The 21,743-nt window shown below is 36.9% G+C and overlaps 1 protein-coding gene across 14 annotated transcripts in view; it reads left to right on the forward strand.

Moving 5' to 3' along the window:
- Positions 1-344: 344 nt before the first annotated feature.
- Positions 345-21,743, forward strand: part of adgrb3 (adhesion G protein-coupled receptor B3) — a 111,012-nt gene continuing 89,613 nt past the window's right edge. For 8 of the 14 annotated variants that reach the window (XM_078932376.1, XM_078932375.1, XM_078932377.1 and 5 more), the window contains exons 1-2: positions 345-966; positions 2,444-3,212. In XM_078932376.1, coding sequence (XP_078788502.1) covers positions 2,459-3,212 — 754 coding nt within the window. In that variant the 5' untranslated portion in view covers positions 345-966; positions 2,444-2,458. The remainder of the gene's footprint in view (positions 967-2,443; positions 3,213-21,743) is intronic. The other 6 variants (XM_078932378.1, XM_023963029.2, XM_078932380.1 and 3 more) reach the window with 2 other exon arrangements.

Consider the following 21,743-nt stretch of genomic DNA (forward strand, 5'->3'; position numbering starts at 1 on the left):
GTTTCTTCTGGATGTGAAGTAAAGAAAAACCTGCAGAGATTTCTGCAGGAAAAGAAAATCAGCAATTATTTATCCCATCAAACGAGTTCTCGCGTTATGATCATACACTCCAGCCCCGAATAAATACAATAAGGTGACAAGAAAAGTCCAATGATATTCCTTGCTTGGATTACGCACCAAAGCGCAGCGTTGTCTGAACACAACTGAGAGGGTCCAGTTCAGGAGGGGAAACCCTTTTGACTCGATTAAAGAGAGAGGCTGTATTATAAATTAAAGAAAAAAAGAGAGAAGGAAAAAAAGGGTAAAAGGGGGAGGAGGATGGCAGGGAAGAAAGTGGTGGTGCCAGACGCAACGGCAGTAAGAAGCGTGCGTACGTGCTTTATCTTCGCGGCTGAGTGTGACGTGATATTGCAGCCTGCCCCTGGAGCTCTGCAAGCACCAAGCAAAGTGCGTTTATTTCTCTCAGTGTTGTAACTCACAAGCCCCTACATCTCCAATCCACCCGCCTCGGATCTGTCATTTTTTTCTACCCCTGTTTCCAGGCAAGGGGGGCTCATAACATAACGCGACTTGCAGAAGAACCAGTCGGAATTACGCAGACGCAGACTCTAACCATTGAATTTCTACTGTAAGGATTGCTCGGTTCTTTCTTGTCACTCCAAGAATTTACCTCTCCTCTTCGTCTCTTTTCCCCTCCTCTCTCCGTGTCTTTCTTTCGCTCGGTGGCTGTCGCATGTTTGTTGCGCTCCGTGTTGATGGGAGAAACCCAGATGAAGAGGAAAACGGGGAGATAGGAGCCGGCAGAGCGGAGTGTAACGCATTTTATTTCCTTTCATTGAGGCATCTTGTTGCGCCGGACTTCTGCTGTCGGGAATGGGGAGTATCGATTCACTGGAGCTCTGCAGAATTTATTTATAAAGGATGTGGTCAATGTTGGAGAAATAGCCATAGCTTCCGCAGTGTAAGGTAAGAATATAGTTCTTCTTCTTTTATTTACGCACGAAGACGCATCCAAATACCCTCTTTCAGTTAAAGTTTAGCCTTCCTGTGTGAAATATTTGTCCTGGTGGCTATTGTGCGTTTATTCTCGCGCATTAGTCTAGGGTGATTTTTAAGAGCCGATCTCCCCTTCAAAAGGAAGGGGGGAAAATCACTTTAAAGTGCCGAGGGTCGACCTAACACTGCATGAGATATAGCCCCAACGTGCCTCTATATTCAGATTACCTCTTGAGACTAAATTGCTCTTGGTAGCCCCCTAATAAAATCAGGGTCTCTTGACGACCAATTTCTCGTCTCCAGAATACTGATTTGGGTCTAAAGCGGGAACCATGAATAGTGCGGAGGGTTGGATCATGTGGATTTATATATTCATGGCAAAAGCTGATCTAACTCTGCTCCGCTTCCACAAATCCTTACATGAAGATTATTATTCCAGTCTGGAGTGACACTATTTTTTTTCTTTCTGTATTTAAAAGAGGAGAAGTTGGATCATACGGACGAATGTGTTTATTCTTACACAAAAACTGCTTCCCACAGCCTACTTCGGATTTGGACGCCTACACAGACACGCGCGAGCGTGCGCTCACACGCACGCTCTGCTGTGACTCTGCTCACAGCTGCATTGCCTGTAGGATTAAAGCAATCAGGACATCGCATTGCTTTCTCTCCATCTCCCTCTCGCTCTGGCACACAAGCACAAGCTCCCCGCGCGCGCACACACACACATTCACGTGCAGACGCGCAAAGACACTGAAGCGCTCTCTCAAACGCATGCAGGCTCTTTATCAGATTGCATTATCAAATATGTCAAGCGCCAAATTCGGGGCACGTGTTTGGATCCAAGCGCGCAAAAAGGCGCAACAATGAACACGCCCGTAAACGCACCAAAATGTGTTTTCATGCTGTTATTTTTCTAATTTCTCACTATGATGATTATTAAACTGCTCCCAAGCCCCCACCCCCACCCCCATCGAAACAACCAAAACCTCAGTGATAGGCCGAAACCTCGTTTTAAAATGACATTGTTTGATACGTAAAATCTCACAAGTTATAAAATAAATAAATAAATAAATAAACCTTTTTTATTGTGATGCCAGATATTCCAAGCAACCATAATCCAGCATCTATAAGAATTGCGACACTCTAGACACAACCTTATTAATAATACCCCAAATGAGTCACATTTAATGCGCCCACCTTCCTCAATAAAATAAATAAAAAAAAGTAAATGCGGTCGAAGCAACCACAAGGTGGCAATGTTTGCACAAAGTAGCTTGTGAAAAGGAAGGGAAGATGGGGCTGCAAAAGAGACGTTTCTGAGGTTAATGTGCCCTCTTTTCCTAGGGATTACTTTGCAAGAACAATACATGAGTGAAAATTGATATGAAGTATCTGTGCGTTTATATCCCTTTATTTAGTTCTCTTTGTTTCTCTCCTTCTGCAGGCCAAATGACATAGGATGAAGGCTGTTCGAAACCTGTTGATTTATATATTTTCCACCTATCTTCTGGTTATGTTTGGATTAACTGGTGCCCAAGATTATTGGTGTTCCACTTTGGTCAAAGGGGTCATTTATGGATCATATTCGGTGACTGAAATGTTTCCCAAGAACTATACAAACTGTACATGGACGCTGGAGAACCCAGACCCTACCAAATACAGCATCTACCTTAAGCTATTCAAGCGAGATTTGAGCTGCTCTGAATACTCCTTGCTTGCTTATCAGTTTGATCATTATTCTCATGAGAAAATTAATGAATTGCTGAAGGCGAATGAGTCTATAGTCTATCTCTGTGATTCAAAGAATAACTACATATTTTTGCTGTATGATAAGAATTTTGTTCAGCTGCGGCGAGTTTTCCCCTATGATTACAATGGATTGACGCCTCTGAAGCTGGATGAGGAAGAGAAGTCCATCGTGGAGTTTTTGGTCTTAAATAAGGCGAGCCCCAGCCAGTTTGGGTGTCAAGTACTTTGCTCATGGCTAGAAAACTGTTTGAAGGCCGAGAAAGGGACAGTGGAGACATGTGGGATTGTGTACACAAAGTGCACCTGTCCTCAGCACTTGGGTGATGGAGAATCAGAAAGCATGCTCATGCTCAACAACGTGGTGCTACCTTTAAATCCACAAACGGAAGGCTGCTTGTCACCTCAACTGCATGCAGGACAGATCTGCAATCTGAGCGCAGAAGTGAAACGTCCTCCTAAAGAAGGTGAGTATTCCATCACCTTCCTCCTTTTGCTGAAGTTAGTTGTAGATTTTACAGACTCTAGTTTCTGCACAAGTTAAGACGATAAACATGTCGATGAAATGTGCACGCCTGTCACTCCTTTCTCTGCCCTAAATGCATGTTTGAAGTGTGATGGCCCATGAAACAAAGAGCACACACAGATTTGCGGACTGCAGTTGGCTCAGAAATGTGTCAACTTTAGGAACAAAGCTGTGAGACGAGTTGGATGGAGTAAAGACCAGGGCAGCACGACTGCCCTGGAAAAATTCTGAATTGAAAATGCCTCAAATCCTGTGAATCTTGAATGGCTATTTTATATATCTGCACAGACTTAAAGTTACTCTAAACTTAAAGGTGTACATACAAATTTGCTTGTGTGCATCAACACATTGATGTCAGTGTCTTCTGTACATAGCCCAGCGTACAATTTTAATGCTAGCATGAATTCCACACAAATTATTTGGATCAGGGATATATGAATGTCTAGTTTGTTCAGACTTTGTACAAAAATAACAGAATCAAAACTTAAAAACAATACATTATCCTTGAAGCATTTTTAAAGGTGTTCTTTAGGAATAGCATGTGTTCAGTGTTGCCATAGAGCAATGCAACGTCTTTTCAGAGCATGTTGGAACCGAACAACAATTACATGTTTGGTAAAAGCTTTACACAAAAACATTTTGCAGTTGCCTGCAGGTGAAGCGTGTCATTGCTGACATTTACACATGCATGACTTCAAATATGGGCTACACAGCAACTGCAAAACTATGCCAAACAGTTGAGTTAAGAAGAGTAATGGCTCTTTCTTGATGAACCACCAGCTAGCTGGGGAAAGTTTTGTCCTTTAAAACTAGATCTGCCCTTTTTTTCTCCATTCATGGCTTCTTTTGTTGTAACACAAAGCAATAGAGAAAGTACTATGAGGAACTTGCTACTACTTACTTTAATGTGTTCACCAGAAGGCACAAAGGAGGGGTGCTCACTAAGACTGAACGGAAAATAGTCAACCTTTACATTTTGGGTGGAACATTTGGGAATTTTGCAGGAATTGCATGCTTCCTAATAAAAACATCAGAGCTAAATAAGTGAGAGTTTTTTTCTTACTAAATAAAAAATGTAGGTGGTAAAGGGCAGCATAGTGGCTGCTAAGTTGGTTTCACTTGAGTTTTGGACATATGAAGTGCTCACATTTTAATAAGTTTGTTTTTGGAACAAAAAAATAGGATTTTTCAGAAAAAAAGTAAATAAATAAATATGCTGTAATAGCAAGTATTTAACACATGTTTCCAATTATTAAATAATTTCCTTTTAAGGATCAATAAAGTTGTTCTGAATTTGAATTTCAAGCTCCTGCCTTTCCACTACAGCCCCTCGAGCACTAATACATGCAGTATCTGATGCAAATTATCATTATTATTCAGCCTGCAGTCAAGTGGAATGCATGGCAGCAACAGCAAGGATGACTCAGTTATGTATTTTGTCAGGTCGTTTCATCATTTAGTGAATTTCATGTTCATGTCAGAATTACTAGTAGGGAGCATTATGCCTATTTTCACAGAAATTTCTCTTCAAAATAATAATTCACTTTTTTTTCTATCAGCATGTTAATAACAGCTTAAGAGCACAGCTTATTTTTTTCCTCTCAGAAGATTTTGCGCAAGCTTCTATTTATAGGGTGGGTTGATGGGAGGTTTTAATAAATCCGTTTTCATCTGGATAACGGGGAGATCACCACTGGGTTTAAAAGAGCACTGTGTTTCCTGTGGCATCATGGTGACAGAGTGGGTGTTTTTGATGAAGAGTAATGCATTACAAAGAGTCGACAAGAGCTCCATTTGATAAAATTGCATGTGTTTGATCTTCTCAGCTCCTCTTACATTATGGCTTCAGAGCACATCAAAGAAAAGAAAGGCTGGAGGTTGTGTAGTCCGGCCATGCCCCTGAAAAACCCCAGCAGTGCTTTATGCTAACCGAGAATAACACTTCAGGGGTAATGCTCCCAACTACTGTATTTAAGATTTTTTTTTTTATATAAAATGGGGACGCCATTCCTTCATACCATTGGCAAACGACAGAGAAATCCAGATGTATAACTCGCATGACTCATTTATGCAGTTTTATTTTTACCACTCGCCTCTGTTTCACGGATAAAGAGTTGTAAATGGGGGCAGCACAGTGGCACAGTGGCACTCACAGCAAGGCAGATTATTATATTTCCTTTCGTCTATTTATTTTGTTTTGCTTTTTTCACGGATGTTTTCTGTTTGCGTGGGTTTTCCTTGCACATCCTTCACAATCAAGCGAGGTGATGACTTTTAGCATGTCAGAGTCATATAGCAGTGTTCATCCTCTGATGTTTTTCATGCCTTGAAGCCAGTGAATACTCAGATTAACTCAGTTGATTGAATCTTGGACAGAGTGAATATTAGATTTAAAGGCTAGGTAAGTAATGCTGCACATATTTTCCCTCTTAGCATTCTATAAGAAATAAGCAGTATCCTTTAGCTGTGTCTTCTTTTGTTGCTGCATTCATGCATCTTCCTCTCAGATGAGGACGAATCAGTGAGTCTCAGTCTTCTTTTGCCAGAAGTCTCTATTTTCCAAGGATGGGGGTCTAGAAGGGGTCATTCTTTGTGGGATTTGGCTTTGTCACATGTCCTCCAAGCCCTTTGCTTTTAATGAAAACTTAAAGTGTGACGGTCACGAGAAACCAGGAATCACAGTATCAAACCTTTGTGGTTCAAAGAATTGGGTGCCTTGTTATTCCTGAAATTATTGTCACTTCAAAGGTAGTGATGCACTTTAAGTATTTTTAAAGTCAAATGAGAAATGTGACTTTTGTCATCCAACTTATTTCTTTTGAAATGTATTTTTAGAACTTTGCCTACATATAAACCCATTTTCCTTTTCTGTGGCGAGATTGAATTATAGGTCAAAGTGAAAAAAAAAACACTGACAAACGCAAGAGTGACAGTAAGCTGCTCTCTGGAGCTGAGGCTCTATAATTTGTTTCAGTTCCCATGATGCAACAAAAGAAGCGAAACTCGAAATATTCCGATGAATATTTTATAAATCCGCAAAATAGGTCTCTCCATTCTCTGTTTGTATAAAAAGTAGGGTAGAGATTACAATACCGCCACAGACTGTTCATATTCTCTTTTATTATCAACCAAAATCCGTTTATCTGCCTAGGATTTCTAGATTTTGTTTATTAAAAGAGATAAAACGGTAAACACGAAATGGAACATAAAAAAGCGGAAATTCAAAGCAAACGATCCCTTGATCATTACCGTTTCTGACGACACGTGCAGCATGCAATGTGGAAGATGACAGCAGAGTTTACAGGCAAATAAAAAGTGTTTGAAGCGTTATGAAGCACCGTCACCCGGCAAAGACCCGAGCATGGCAGCAGCTCAGGCTCGCTGCTTCACATAGTGAGGCCTTTTTATTCACTTTGGATCTTAGTCAAGTCACTCAGTAGTCACACTGCATTATGCTCACCCCCATTGTTCAGTAAAAAATTGGAGGCCATTTTAGTTCTGAGTCGTGGAAGGAGAGAGCTCACATCAACAACGTTGAAAAGTGTTTCGTCTTAGACCTGCATTGTTTGTCATTAGGTAGAGGAAATGCCTTGAACAGCCCAGAAATCTCCAGAAGTCCTTTTGAAAATGTCAGTCTCTGCGGATTTTGTTTCAGTTTTCAGTTCTTTGATTGGTGCACTTTAGTTTATTTCATCCCAACCACAGATATAATATGTTAATTTAATCTGAGGTAGGTATATTAGTTAAAAAAATTGGGTGGGGATCCACACACCTTCACACAAATGACAGATTGAGGAAAGTTGGCCTATTAATAAAGTTGGCCTGAAAATGAGATAAATGCTTTATTCAGTTACAAACTCTGAGTCAGCTCCAGTAGGATTTGTAGAAAAAAGTAAACACTAAAATGAGGTCAAACATCAAACCACAAATAATTTCACTATTCACAATTTCTTTTTGAATTCAAATGCAAAATAAATGGACTAAAGATTTAGCAGCCATTTTACCCATATGGCACTCATCAGAAAATTACACTGTTAAAAAAAGAAATTTAATAAAGTTAAAGTCAGCATTATTTTTAAATGTCCTGGACGGAGTATTTGTTGATATCAAATGTAGGAGGCTCCTTGGGGGCTTGTCCGGGACCGTCATTCTCCATGATAAACTCAACTAATATAGTATAATGTTTTATGAATAACAACATAAAAGCCTGTGGAAAAATAGTAGATGTCTGTCTTTACTCCTGTATTATAGTTTTTGCTTTTTTAAACTAACATTACATTTGATTTTTAAATTTTTTTTCATTCATTTGTGTTTAGTCAAAATGTTGTTATCATTAATCAATAGTAACCTGAAAATGTACACATTTTACATTTTAAAGCTCTTTAACTACAAATATTCACTGATTTGTGAACTTTGCTAAATTATTCCAGCCATGTCACTTTGAAGATTTACAATTTAAATACAAAAGTCACAAAAAGAATGTATTGAGCCAGCATCCACCCTTTGGTCAGTCTTCTGTTAGGATCACTCAGGAGTTTATTCACACATTTAGGACATGATGTGATGATTCATTTATGATTCATGTTTCAAATACAAGAACAGATTATTTCTAAAACTGTTAAACTGTTTTGGTCAGAAAATTCTGGCGCAAAGTCAAAATATTTCTTGAAACAATGTTGTCTCTAAATCTTAAATCTTTTTGAAGCAAATCAGAATACATGAAGTAAATTATTAAACTCACAACATTCTCAAAGTATTGTAGCTAATGTCGCAATAAGTGAAAATAAAGGAATTGATTGATTTTAGATACTTTTAATTAAATTGTAACCTGGATTTGATGAACTATAGGTTCAAACCACAGATTATTTTGGATATCTATGTACTGTCATAAAGATTTATGAACCCTCTTTCTAACTTTATGGCCTGAAATGAACACAGTTCTAATAAAAATTGTGAGCAACAGTTATGGTCTTTAATGAAGTCCTATTACAGCAGGGTTTGTAATCAGAGTAATGGGTTATGCAATGATTCTCATCCAACAAATTGAGATAGCCACACCTCTTGACCCAAAATATTTGCAGCACTTAACCTGTAAAATCTTGCATAAGCAATGTGAAAATATGCATGGCTGTTTTATTAATGTGTACATGATTGATGCATGCATATCTTTGATGACAAGATTCAACAGGATAGATTTCAGCGCATGCGCTTTCAAAAAGCGAGTGTTTTTAGCTAAATTAAATAACATTTGTACTTTTAATATACATCTAACAATTTTTCCATCTTAGTTTAGTATGTACAGAAAATGTAGAATGTTTGCATTAGGTAAATAAATGCAGGTGTTACAGATAAAGTTTTTTAAGGAGAATATTATAATGTTTGTAGTTGCGAGTCTCGCTTTATAACAGACATTTTTAGGTTGATAAGTTAGTGATATACATTATCAAATCAGTTGCTTTGTGAGCTTTTTTTAAAATTAATATCAGAACAGCTTTGGCATGAATGCAAACACAGCATGGAATGAGTCTGTTTGTGTGAAGACAACTGGCTCCTTTTTCAATTTTACAAGTTAACTGGATTTAAATTACTACCATGTGCATAATTCAGTACAATTATAAAGCTTTTCCCTCTTCAACAACCGGAAATATTTCTGAAGAGGTAACAATATGAGCTTGATTTCATCACACCCAACAGACATGTGAGGTGAAATAAAAATTTGATCAATATAGAGAAGATTTTAAGTCTAAAAACCCGCTTCTGTGACTCTCATGTGACAGATTCATTTAAAATTCAACACTGCTCTGAGTAAGCTTCACAGAAAGTGCTATTCATCCTGAAGAAAACATGACCAGGAGTTTGTTGTGTGAGTCTGTTCTAGCTGTGCCCTGCAGCTCTGAAGAGACAGCAAGACTTTGAAGCTCTTTGAGCGAATAAACACTCGGCCTTCTTTTTCTATTTTTCAAGCTAAAAGAATCATGTCCAAATTTCAGCATTGGGTGCGTTAACGTGGAGTACTCCATCAAATCTTTGTTGGTGGAGCCTGAGACTTTAATGTGAGTTATGTGCTGCTTTCAGATTCTCACTTGCATGGCTTCTGCATTTCAACCTAGTTAGTTTTGGCCTGTCACTGAATGGCTATTTCAGCCCACAGAGGAGAAGCATTTGCATAAACACCCACAAAACCTGGCAAATGAGTCTGTCACTCAGGAACACTGTCTGTGCGGTAAAGTTGGGGCAAATATCCAATTTTTGTCTCACGGGACCTCTGGAGCTGTTCTCACTGTTGGTCTCTCAGCAGGGGTATATAGCAAGTGTCCTCATGTAGCTGTAATGGATGCTGCCATTAAACTTACACAGCAAACTGGAATCTAGGGCAGCATACATGATCAGCATCATATAACAATTGCGTTTGGCCTACGTGTCCCCCAGTAATAAATTCATGGTTTCCAGGGGAGTGTAATATATTAAACAGAAGTTGCATATCTCCAGGTGTTACTTATAAAGGGAGTCTCATTGAAAGTCAGTGCATTTTAAGTTAGAATTGATCAAAAATCAAAATGAATAGGACAGCTACACAGAAATGAATCAAGAATGCAAATTTTTACAGCCATGAATTCCACATTTATTACATTATTTATTCATTTATTTATTAAAAATGGGCTACAATCAAGCTAAAAAGCAGCAAGGGTTAAGAATAAATTATGCTGGTTAAGATATAATAATTAGCAATTAATTAAGTAAATGTTATGAACAACTCATTCATATCATGCAAATTGTTACGTCTTTGTCTCAGTTTTCTTTTCTATCAAAAAATCGAATTTACTTAAATTAAAACCACAAATAAAACTAGCATGAACAAATTTAGTAATTATTTTTAACTGAGATATTAGCATTGACAAAAATCTTTCTATGCACCTTGAAGGATTCACAGCTTTGTTGAAATAAAAACGGGTGAAAAACATTTCAACTTTTATAAGTCGAGTTTGTTACTGTTGGTTTATTCATACACTTTTCCTTTGTCAGGTTTAATTCTGCCTCTTATAAATAGTCTTTCTAATGGCGGCGACATCATGGTTTAGTGCTTGACAGATGCAGGATGGGTTATTTTGGCAATGACCATCACCAACTAAGATAGCTGACATGTGCTTTACTGCCTGCATGTTTCCATGGAGTGTTGGTTATTCAGAAGTGTTACGCAATATAAAATGAGAAGCAATCACTCTTCAGCCTTCTTTTGCCAAATTGTCAGCCTGCTCAAAGCCTTCTGTCCTTATTGAGGAAAAGGCTGCAGCAATTCACTCCTCACAGTTCATTGGCAACTTATTTATTAAGTCAAAGTGAAATAGTTTGTATTTACACAAACTAATTGGCAATATGGTTACTGGGTAATTATTTATCTCCAACATTTTAGTTTTTTTTTTTATTTCTTTCAGTTTTTCTACATCTAAACGTTTTGTTAAATGTAGCTTTTAATTTTCCATACCTAACGCTATGGTGACAAATACAACTTCCACCACAATGAAGAGGCGTCTGGAGAATCTTCAAGATCTCATGCCACTGCCCGATTTTTTAAAAACCTTTGGCGTAGTCATGAATGTAGATGACATCAGTCAGGCGTCAGTAAGTTAGGTGGGGATGACGTCATTATGAAATTGAGCACAAGGTGGTTGGCACCCAGATCGCCGGCTGCAATAACTCTGATTGGACTATGTGTAAATGTCTCCGCCCAGCGGCTGTCCATATCAAGTCCACCGGGCGTCACCCAGTAGTATTTAACAACGGACCATTCTGCACCATTAGTCATTCGCAACTCAGATCTGAGCACACATTATAATCTTGTAAATTTTCAAATTTACAAATTTTTATAGAACACGTCTCCCAGGAAATCCAGCAAGAGCAAAGCTCCAGCCCAAGAAAACGAAGGTCCAAGCGGTCCAACTACAGCAGGACTCTTCATCAGATGAAGAGTCTGAGCAAGCCTCGGTGGCAGACGCAGGGGAAGAGCATTCTTTGCACAGTGAAGAGGAGCTTGATTCTGAAGAGAAAATTGTGTGTTTTTTTAGTGTCCTTCTATGACCTTAGGAGCTTGTCAATAATCCTTGTCGAGTGCCCGCACTGCTACTGTCCAATTTCTGACAATTGGATGGTAGCAGTGGGACGGCAGCAGAGGGTGGCTATTATCAGTCAATTATTTGCATTGCTGCCTTCCTGCCACCTGCCTGTCCCTGGGCTGCCACGTCGCGATCTCCAAATGTGCCCCTGGCAGCCACTGACCAACGTCAACTTTTAGTGAAAAATTGTCTGGTTGCCGTAAAATTTTAGCTTTTTCTTAAAACCCCCCCGGCCATAGCGTGCTGCGTAAAAATGACACTGCTGCCCTCCTTGCATGGCCACCTGCCGAATTTGCTGAAAAATGTGCATTTAGGTTGCAGCGCAGTGGCATTTTGGAGTATGTGACCATAGCATGATTTAGCACCAAAACATTTACCTATGTTTGTCAAACTTGTTATTCCTTTTTAAAACAGTGTTCAATGGAAATGAATACAGGAAGTTTTTTTTTTTTTTAAATCAATAAGACAGGAATGTAAATTGCCTCTCTGAGGAAAATAACAAGCTTGAGTGGAGTTCATTTATGGCCATCCTGGACCCAATCATATTGTGTATATGGAGATTACAATCAAAATACTTGATCAAATCTCACAGAGGAACTTAATTTGCAAGGCTCTACCAGTGCTGCACTATTATCAGTTTTGAGTAAAACTTCTTGATGCCACATAGATCACCATGTGCTCCTTTAAATCAGATTTCATGCAATCCTCTTCTCTCAACACCCTGGCTGATGTCAAATTCAGAGCATGTCGGGCCTGCCAGCGTTGCAGCACATCTTTAACTCATCTATCACCACTGCTGTCAGACGTGGTGGCATAGTTCTGCAGCACAACCGAATCTTCCTGTGGCATTAAGGCAAAGAAGGGTGTTTACAATGTCATCTGGAGTTTGGTTTTGCAGTTAATACATTTACACATAAGTAAGTCCTTGTCATAGCAATCAGTCAAAAGCTTTAAAATGCCTTTTCTTTCTTTAGCATGAGGCACAGCTGTATTTGTAATCATGCCAGGACGCTAACACGAGAAGAGCAGCTGAAGTGCACTTGCTCCCTCCCAGACTTCTCTCACCACTGTGGCTGTTTCAACACTCCAAAAAGGCGTGATTTGCCTCACACTTACCTGTCTCACATCACCCACTAAATCTGTGTGTAGTCAGCTCAGTCTGTGTTTCCTATAAACTGACCTTGTGAGCGAACAGGAGCGCTATTGAGTATGAAAAAATTGATTAAAGGCGGTCAAGCTTGACGGAAATTTAAATAACTAAAATTTTGACCAATTACCTGATAGCTGAGAACTGTGTTTGATAAAAACATAGGGGTGGAGTTTCGCTGTTAAATTTGGATTTGAGTCTAGCCCAGCTGTGATAAGAATTAGCACCTCCAAGGTGGAGAATGGTTCTCAGCTTGAAAGTAATGGACTGCCCTTAGATTAGAATGAAACAGGAAATAGAGGGGTTTGAGATGCAGGTTGTTGTGACACAGAATAATAGAACGCAGAGGCAAAACTGTCAGAAAACTACTTCATCCTTGTTTAAACCTTAGTTTTTTTTTCTTTTTTTAAAGAAATATTACCTAATAGAACTAAGCAAAAGAAGAAATTGCAAGCTGAAATTAATCTAAAGACACACTCCAATGAAAATCTTGTTTTCTGTGTTTTTAATATGTCCCTGTGGCTTTTTTTTCCAAAAAATATTAAGCTTAACCCAAAAGAACCCATGGTGACATCAGTGTATCAGATAAATATCAGAAATAGATTATGTGGTCTCTTTGGTTTGAGGTAAAATATACATAATTTTATTTATTAGAAAAAAATATATTGTGAATCAGGAGCAGATGAAAAAATACAGTTTGGAAAATAACCTATTTTGATGTAAAAAATACACTGCCCACAAGCTCCCTGGGTCACTTGTAGACGACAAAATACATACATATTCAAATTATTTGTCTGAGCTGGCATCTGACTCAAAATTTCAATCAAATTTTGTTTAACCAGTATTGTTATGTCGGGGTGTAAGGGGAGGTGTGCATAAAAACAGAAAGCTGTTAGCAAGAGGGAAAGGATGGTTGGGGTTGCTACGCACCAACAGTGCCACCCGCAACTCAGAGTAGAATGTCTAATGAACTACTGCCACTCTGCAGAAACTATGTCCCAGAAAACAACACAGTTTTTCTGGTTTGGGGTAAAAACAACACAATCTTAATTAAAAGACCATTGGGAATGATTTAAAAAAAATTATCGAAAGATTATCAGAGTGGACTTTAATGTGAAAGATGATTCAAGTCACCTGCAGCGAAGAGCTCGGATTCTTAGGGAGGATATGTGTGGAAGCGAGTTACAGAGGTGATTTTTGGCACCGGGTCCCAGTGCTGTCTGGATGATGGAAGATATTTCTCCAGGTCTTATCAGAAAAAAGTCCTATCGTAGGTTCAGGACTTGCAGGCCTGGGAGTGCCCTGTTGTCTCTTTGGATGTTATATGTTAGGAGGCTGAGGAGAGGCACTTTAATGGTTTTTGGTGAGACCTCCTAAAGCATTTTCTTCAAGATGGAGGAAAAGATTAATAATATCAAGGATTTTTTTTTTAAGTGAAGGAGTTGAACAATTAAAAAATAACAATGGATGGCATTATGAGGCATCTAACATCCAAGGCTAGAATCGGTTAAGTGCATCTGCCTCATTCAAGATTGTATGACCAAATTAGACTGAACAACCATAAAATAACAGACAAGAAGAAAGGTTCAAGGAAACAGGGTCAATGGCAGCAGAAGAATTAGACCCAACTAAATTATTTCTTTATAGATCCCAACTCCATCACGTTTACACATCCTTTATCACCATCCTGATATAGACTAAAATGGTAATACATTCAGCAAATGTAAATAAATAACTGCAACCATAATTGCAACGTAGCAATATGCACTAAAAATCAGAAAGAAAGAAAAGTAGAAGCTATTCATTGCAACCTCTCTATGAATCATCCTAAATATTACACAATGGACCTTTAAGGAACTATATCGAAATTTCCCTGCAGAAAATGAAACATTATTTGTCAAATTGATAAATTAATTAGCAGACTTTTTTAGTAACCAAGAAATATATTTTTAATACTCAGCATGGTGCATCACTTTTCAGCAGGATAGAAAACAAAAGGTAGCTTTTTGTGAGGTAATCATCAAGTAATGAGAAACTATTCAGCAACCACTCAGTATGATGAATGATTTTACCTTAGGTTTGCAGAAAAAAGAACTAACACAAAAAGAATAGATACAAAAAAAGGGACTTCAGAGTTGGAATAATTTATTCAGTTTGGTCTCATAGACAGTAATAACTAATTACAAACATAACTTTTATGCATCAACACAAAAAGTTATGCAAACCCACAAATATGTATATTTACAAAGTAGTGTTGTCAAAAGTCCATTAATGATTTGGCAACTACATATTAGCACAATTCTATTATGAAGTCAGAAAACATAAAAGAAAACTATATTTTTGTTAAAATGTAAGTTTTTTGATAGATTATATGAAGTCATATCATCCCCACTTAATTTATTATTTAACGTAGCATTCTTCAAACCCTTCAAACCTGTATTTGTTTTCAGTTTTGTTAAAAATATATATATTCTTCAATGTTTTTGGCATTCTAGGTGATGCTAAATTAAAAGTGGTCCTAGATTATATGGTTTGTTTCAAATTAGCAACATATAGCATGAAGGCGTTTAAGTTGGCTGAACTAAAAAGTGCAGTTAAAAAAAAAAAATCACAAATCTTTTAATACGTTTTTACTTATGTTTGCATATTTGTTCTTTCCCATCAAACGTCTGACTGAAGATTTTCCCTCAGCTCTCTAATTTTGTGAAAGTTTACAGCAGGGGAGTCCCATCCGTTCTGCCAAGAAAGATGACACATCAAATGGTTAAATTCTCTCTGTTGTATTAAAGAAAGGGAAAAAGAGTTTCGGAGCACAGAAGCCATAATAAAATGTGACAGATAAATCACAATCACTTGGGAGATGGCTTTGGATTACTGAATCAATACCGTACCACTTACAGCTAGTCGAGACTTCCCAAACCAGCTCTGATTTACAGACCACTAGTAAAAGCCTTCAGTTGGGTCAGTGGTTATTTTCCCTCTGACACCTGTTGTATAGTAATTTTAAGTTTTTGAGCACAGCTCCTATGAAATAAAAGAGTTGGGCTCAGCTAAAGTTTTTGAAAACGTCTTGCAGTGATTGCAGCCTTGAACAATTCAACGAGAGTGACTGTCCATAAATGTAGCCTAATCTTGGGTTTTCAGGAAAAGCCAAAAGGGAGTCGTTATATGACACAGTTACCCTTTTAAAAATCACCCAATGAAAGTCTTTAAATTATCAAAGACACCTATGGGGTGGATTTTGTTCTCTGTGACATCACTGGGAAGCTGGGTCAGGGAACATTTGCTTAAATCTGGTGAATCTTCATATTTACTAAATTTAAAGCTTCATAAAGTCTCTAATTATGTTACAAATATATGTAATTCTTTTGTTTTGAAAACCAGCAGACAAATATGTGCACAAACACAAAAAGCTAAATGCTAAATATATGGAATGATATTGATAGAAATCAATTTAAATATGACGTTAAAGTCCTAATAAATGTAATGAAACACAGACATTTTTAATGCAGACTACACAAACGAATGGCTGACAGAATCATTTTTTACCATATCAACCCATTATTGGATTATGCCAGAGGAAACCCCTTTAGGGTCAGAATTCTTTCTTCTCATAACGGAGTGTTTTTTTCTTGTTCAGCATTTTAGGGAATTTTCTATTCTGGAAAGCTCATATTGCCAACATTCACTTCTCCTCTGGCCAACCAAATTAGGAGAATAGAAAAAATCCCCTGATAATTCAGACAACAGTAAGTAAAAGTATTTATACTTTTGATAAATATTTTAGAATAATTGTTTATCCATTTTTTGAAAATTGCAGGTGAAGCTGTAAGAACATTTCGTCGTTTGTATATTAGCCACATTTAAAGAGGAAAAACAGAGTTAATAGGAATAAACAAACTGCATAGCATTTCATCATCCACTTTCAGTCAGTTTTTGGGCTTCATTATGTCATTCATGCAGGTTTTTTTGCCAGATAGAATAGTTCTTTGTACACGATCCATTTGTTTATTTAAAGATGCTATCCTCCTCCATATGTTCACGTTGTTAAAATAGTAAATGACATATAAATATGACACAAGCTTTTTAACGTGTCCTGCAGATTTTGTGTTGCCGACCGCTCCACGGCCGTTGTCTGTGATGCAAATCAAACATGGCTGCTATGTAAATTCAGAGGTCACTTCTGTAATCTGTTTGGTCTTTGATTTTCTCCATTCAAAGACACCTTTGTTTCCAAAGAAACATTAATAGACCATTTATATGTGCAAAGCACTTTTGCAAACCTTTGATTTTGTCTCTTTGAAAAACAAATCTGTGAAAAGGGGTCATGTGATACACAGCTGCTGTTCGAGTGTTTGCGTGTGTGTTTGGGTGTGTGTAACAAGCTAATGAATATAAAGCAAATGGCACTGAAATGATGATGTAGAAAAGTAATTACTGTGTAATTCTGCACCCTCTGCATTTCATTTCTATTACATTAGCTGACAGTTCTTAAACGCATCAACAAAGATTGACTGTGTTGACATTTTGCAGCTCTTTTGAAAGCTTATTTAAAAATCCATTATCTGTGTATCGGGGAAGAAATATGTACCAGTAACATTAAAGTAATACATGTAAAGTATTTATAAAGTTATAAAAAAAATTAAAATATTTTTTTCTTGCTTATGAAAACTGTTTAAATGTTGTGACTACTACTACAGCTAGCAGGTGTGTTGATAACATTGGAGTGTGTCTGTGGACAGGCCCCGCCCTTTTTGTACTACATTTGAACCTTACCGTAATGATAAACATCCAGTAAACTTGTTGCTTCATGCTGCTTCATTGTCTTATCCCCCCCCCCCCCCCCCCCCCCCCTATTATCACCCTCTCATCCCCATCTCTCTAATGTCCCTCTCTCTTCTTCCCTTCTTTCCTTTTCCGTCCGGTCCAACACCAAAGATTTTCAAACATGATTGAAATTAATAAAGTTTGGCCTCAATTACAAAAGGGGTTTATTCAGACATACCTCTGGTTCGTGTGAAGATTAACAACCCCTGTTGTTAAAGTGAAATATGTCCAACACAAGAGGCCCTCAGTCCTCATCTGCCTGCCCAGCTGTTGGACAGGACAAGTTAAAAAAAGTAAATAAAAAAAATAAAAATGTTGTAAATAATAAACTTATCAATTAATATGTCTTCACATTGCAGGATTATGTAAAAATTACAATTAAAACACAGCGTCAGCCTACATCAACTTTAAAAAAATGCTTTAAGTGAAAGTTTCAAGAAAGATGAAAGATCTTATATCAAATCATGTCATAGTACGGTAGGCTCAAAGAGAAATCTGCTGAGTTCTTATTTTTTAACACATTAATAATACATTTGAATTACCACAGTCTTTATCTGTCAGTGTGTTTGTTTTGACAGACCTAAAATATACGTATTGATTTATTTATTTGTTTGTTTATTTATATAAAAGAAAACATACTTAGTGTTTAAACTCAAAATGGACTCTGAAATCATTTTTATAAAACAAAAGTTGATCTGAAAATAAAGTTAAAAAAAAAGAAAATAAAGTATTTTTTTGAAACCATAAAAATAATTTGTCTTTGTTGTTTCTTGAATCTTTTTAAATATAGAATTAAACTAATAAATGCTTTCTTGTCAACATTTGGAAATTGATTCAACCACTGCAATAAACGTGACATAAAAATAAACAGCATTTCCAAACTAGCAAGAAGAAATCTATTTGATCCAGCTAAAAGGTGGAATAGGATTAAAACTGCATCAAAAGACTTGTGTGTCTCTGAACATTTGACCTGCTTGGCTTTAGTTTTCAAACACTAAAAACTCAAAAGAGAAGATGATGAAAAAAGACTGGTTAGCTGGTTGTACCAAAGTCCCAAACATACAAGCATTGTGCAGATTATTTTAAACATAACGTAGTTGATAACTATAAAATTTAAGTCTGCATCTGTCAAATAATAAGTTTACGCCCCAAATGGATACAAATGCCTTTTTCCTTTATGTCAGTTTGTAGTTCAGAAGCTGGGTTTTCAATTTTTTTGTCTGAAATCTCAAAAGGTTGGACTCGTGTAGGTCCATGCACAGCGATTGTCAGTCCTCCAACTGTGAGGGGATGAGAGATGGATTGTTTTTTCAGACCTCGTGGGAGAGAAAACTGACACTGCAACTTATATTTTTGGAAAATACAAGACATGTGAAGCTTGTGCTTTTATCCATTTGTTCACTGCTCTCCTACAGCACTTTCTGATGGCATGGATTGCTTTTAAAGGCCTTTAAACTGAAAAAAAAAAAAGAAATTAGTGCATCATTGGTACTGTGGAAAAGATCATAGGGAAAACAGAAATACAACATAAAAACAAAAGCATGTTAAGTTTTGTTTTACTATGTTCAATTAATTTAGCTTTTTCTATAAATACATTTAAAAAAAAGTTTTTTCATCAATCTAATCAAAATGATGAATGGCGTTTTGGATAGAACCTTAAATTCCTGCAAGGCGAACCATATATTAATCTTTTTCATTAAATATTTATTGACTGCTGTAGATTAGCAGCATTTTACACTTCAAAGAGATCTAAGATACAAGTGGATGAGAAATGGAGTGTGCAGAGGTTCGAAAAGACAGGAATGTTAGGGGAATGGCAACATGCTAACAGATGTACGTTAAAACTTATTTCAAACAGGTCATAAACATGCATTTTTTTAAGTATTTCATTCGTTTTTTCATATTTTGGTTAACCTGAGAACACGATGCATCTCTGCTGTTTAGGACAATTAATACATCAATTTTCTGAGTCTGTTTTCTTCTTTTGGGTTCTGGAGGATCCCAAATATTAAACTTCAGATAATTACGACTTAATGACTCCTGAAAAAACAACAAGAATATTTCTCTTTTTCTCTTTTTGTAAAATGACATTGTACGTAGATAAAGAAACAAATATTCAGGACGTACAGCCACAGTAGTCTCTGAAAGCAGAATTTCTTGCATTCTTATTCAGTTCTTATAAAAGTATGACACCTTTAACTGTAAAGGCAATTTTATGCAAGCACTTATTGTTTGTGTAATAAAATCCTCCAAGAAGGCTGGTATCCATGGAAACCACTTCAAATGAATTGTAAGTTCATAAGCAGTGGTGCCAAGCAGTACAGTCTTCTTAATCACTGTTCAAAGTAAAGGAACCCAGTGTCAACACGTGCAACACCACTACTTTATTAATGAGCGGGGTTTTGGCTCCACAACAAAGGCGAATGCAGATGTTAAGAATTAACATGAGAATGTGAACACAAACACGTGTCAGGCGGAGTCACAATTCAAATTATGTTTTATTGTGTGCCTTTGTGTACCATCATATGAAATTAAACATATTTCATAAATTAACAACTCTGAGGCAAGATTTAATTCAAGTGTATATTTTATCAGTGGATTCTTCATTAGTTTATTAGTTTGTATATAATAAAAAAAATCCAAACATATCAGCTGTTTAGGTCAGGTGATCTGGTTAAGAGATGGGTCTCCCTTTGGATCTATTTTAAAAGCGTTATTAATTTAATTCAATTCAATTCAATTGTATTTGTATACCCCAAATTCACAACAACAGTCGTCTCAATGGGCTTCGTATAGGTAATTAAAAAGGTTAAACATAAAATCAAAAGGATCATGAATACATAGAATTCAATAGGAAAATACTAAATTGAACTAACAAACTGACTAAACTAAACTGGACATCCCTGCCCTTAGACCCTCCTTCGAGGTGCTTTTATTTTATCTGCTCTGGATTCACAACAATTTGAAAAGCTAAATGTTTAGAAAAACAGTTTTAAAGATAGTTATTGTAGATGTATTCCATCATCTAAAGAACACAACAAAAACAAGTTATTAAAAACACCAAAAACATTATTTTCATCAGTGCAGTACTTTAAGTCATCCAAAGTTTTCTTTCTTTCTTTTTTTTTCCTTTTTTTTTTGCAAAATACTCAAATTTATTTCAGTTTAACTACTAACTAAAAGAAAAATTAAAAAGCACTTCCAACTATTTTTTAAGACATACTTTCTTTCATAGTAGATCATACTGATACTGGCTACCCAAGCTGTCATCTGAATAGAGGGGGGGTCTACATCCTGAAAATGTGACCACCATTTTAAAATCGTCAAATAAAAACTGTTCCTTTTGTTTCTTTGGTGTTTGACTGGAGGAGGAGGAGGAAAAATAGACAGTAAAGCGTGGGGACAACATGCAAACCACACAAGCAACACCAGAACCAAGATCCTTCTGACGGTGACTAATCCACCTCAGCAATGTTCTTTTCTTAAAAAGCAAATTGCTCATCAAGACACGTGAATATTTGTCTTAAAGAAGTATGTGCACCACAAATCAGGATTGAAATTAGGTCTTGATTTAGAATGTGTATACATTTATTCTATATGATCAAAATGTAGATTTAAATGTTAAATGTTTAATGTTAAAATTTACATAATTTGTTATAGCATATGGCATTATGTTTCTGTGCACCTTTCTTTAAATATGGTGGTAGTGTCTACTGCTCACAGAAGATGCACACATCACATGCACCCCACAGTCCTTTGATGCAGATATCTAAAGGGATCGTTTAGCAGGTGCTTTCATGCTTCAGCTCTTCAGACCATCTTGCTGAGCTATCACGTTGGCTCTGTCCACAGCTCTGCTGTTGTGATGTTTTCTCAACAGTTCCTGAAGTGCAAGAATTGCAGCTTTCTTCTCTGAAATGAGGTGACAATTAGAGAAAGGTATGAAAGTAGATTATCTGCTAAAGTGCGAGAACACATTGCTTTTTGGCGAAGTGAATGTACACATACCCAACTGCGGGTAATGCAATAGGGATTTTCTTAGCACTAAGAAACGCAGCCTTGACCTTTATTTTATTTTTTTTATCAATCACACTTCAGAGAAATGACAAAGCCTACATAATATCATACATTGATGCCTTTTTAAAATGACTCTTCAAAGTCCAATCAACACCTTTAAGGTCAGTCTCCTATCTTTGAACCAAGGAACAAATGAAGAACAGTGGATAAAGATGCTGAATTTGTTATCTGTGTGCTGAGGCATACAATAAGCCTCAGAGGTCAGAGTCAGCTGGATAATGAATAGATTGCTCATCCTGATGTCAGTTCTTATTACAGAAGCCTGTTCTAAAGTACCCTTATGACACTACTATAGTTAGTGGAAGGATTC

Source organism: Oryzias latipes, chromosome 15 (assembly GCF_053564925.1).
Source record: "Oryzias latipes strain Hd-rR chromosome 15, Olatipes_Hd-rR_3.1".
NCBI lineage: Eukaryota > Metazoa > Chordata > Actinopteri > Beloniformes > Adrianichthyidae > Oryzias > Oryzias latipes.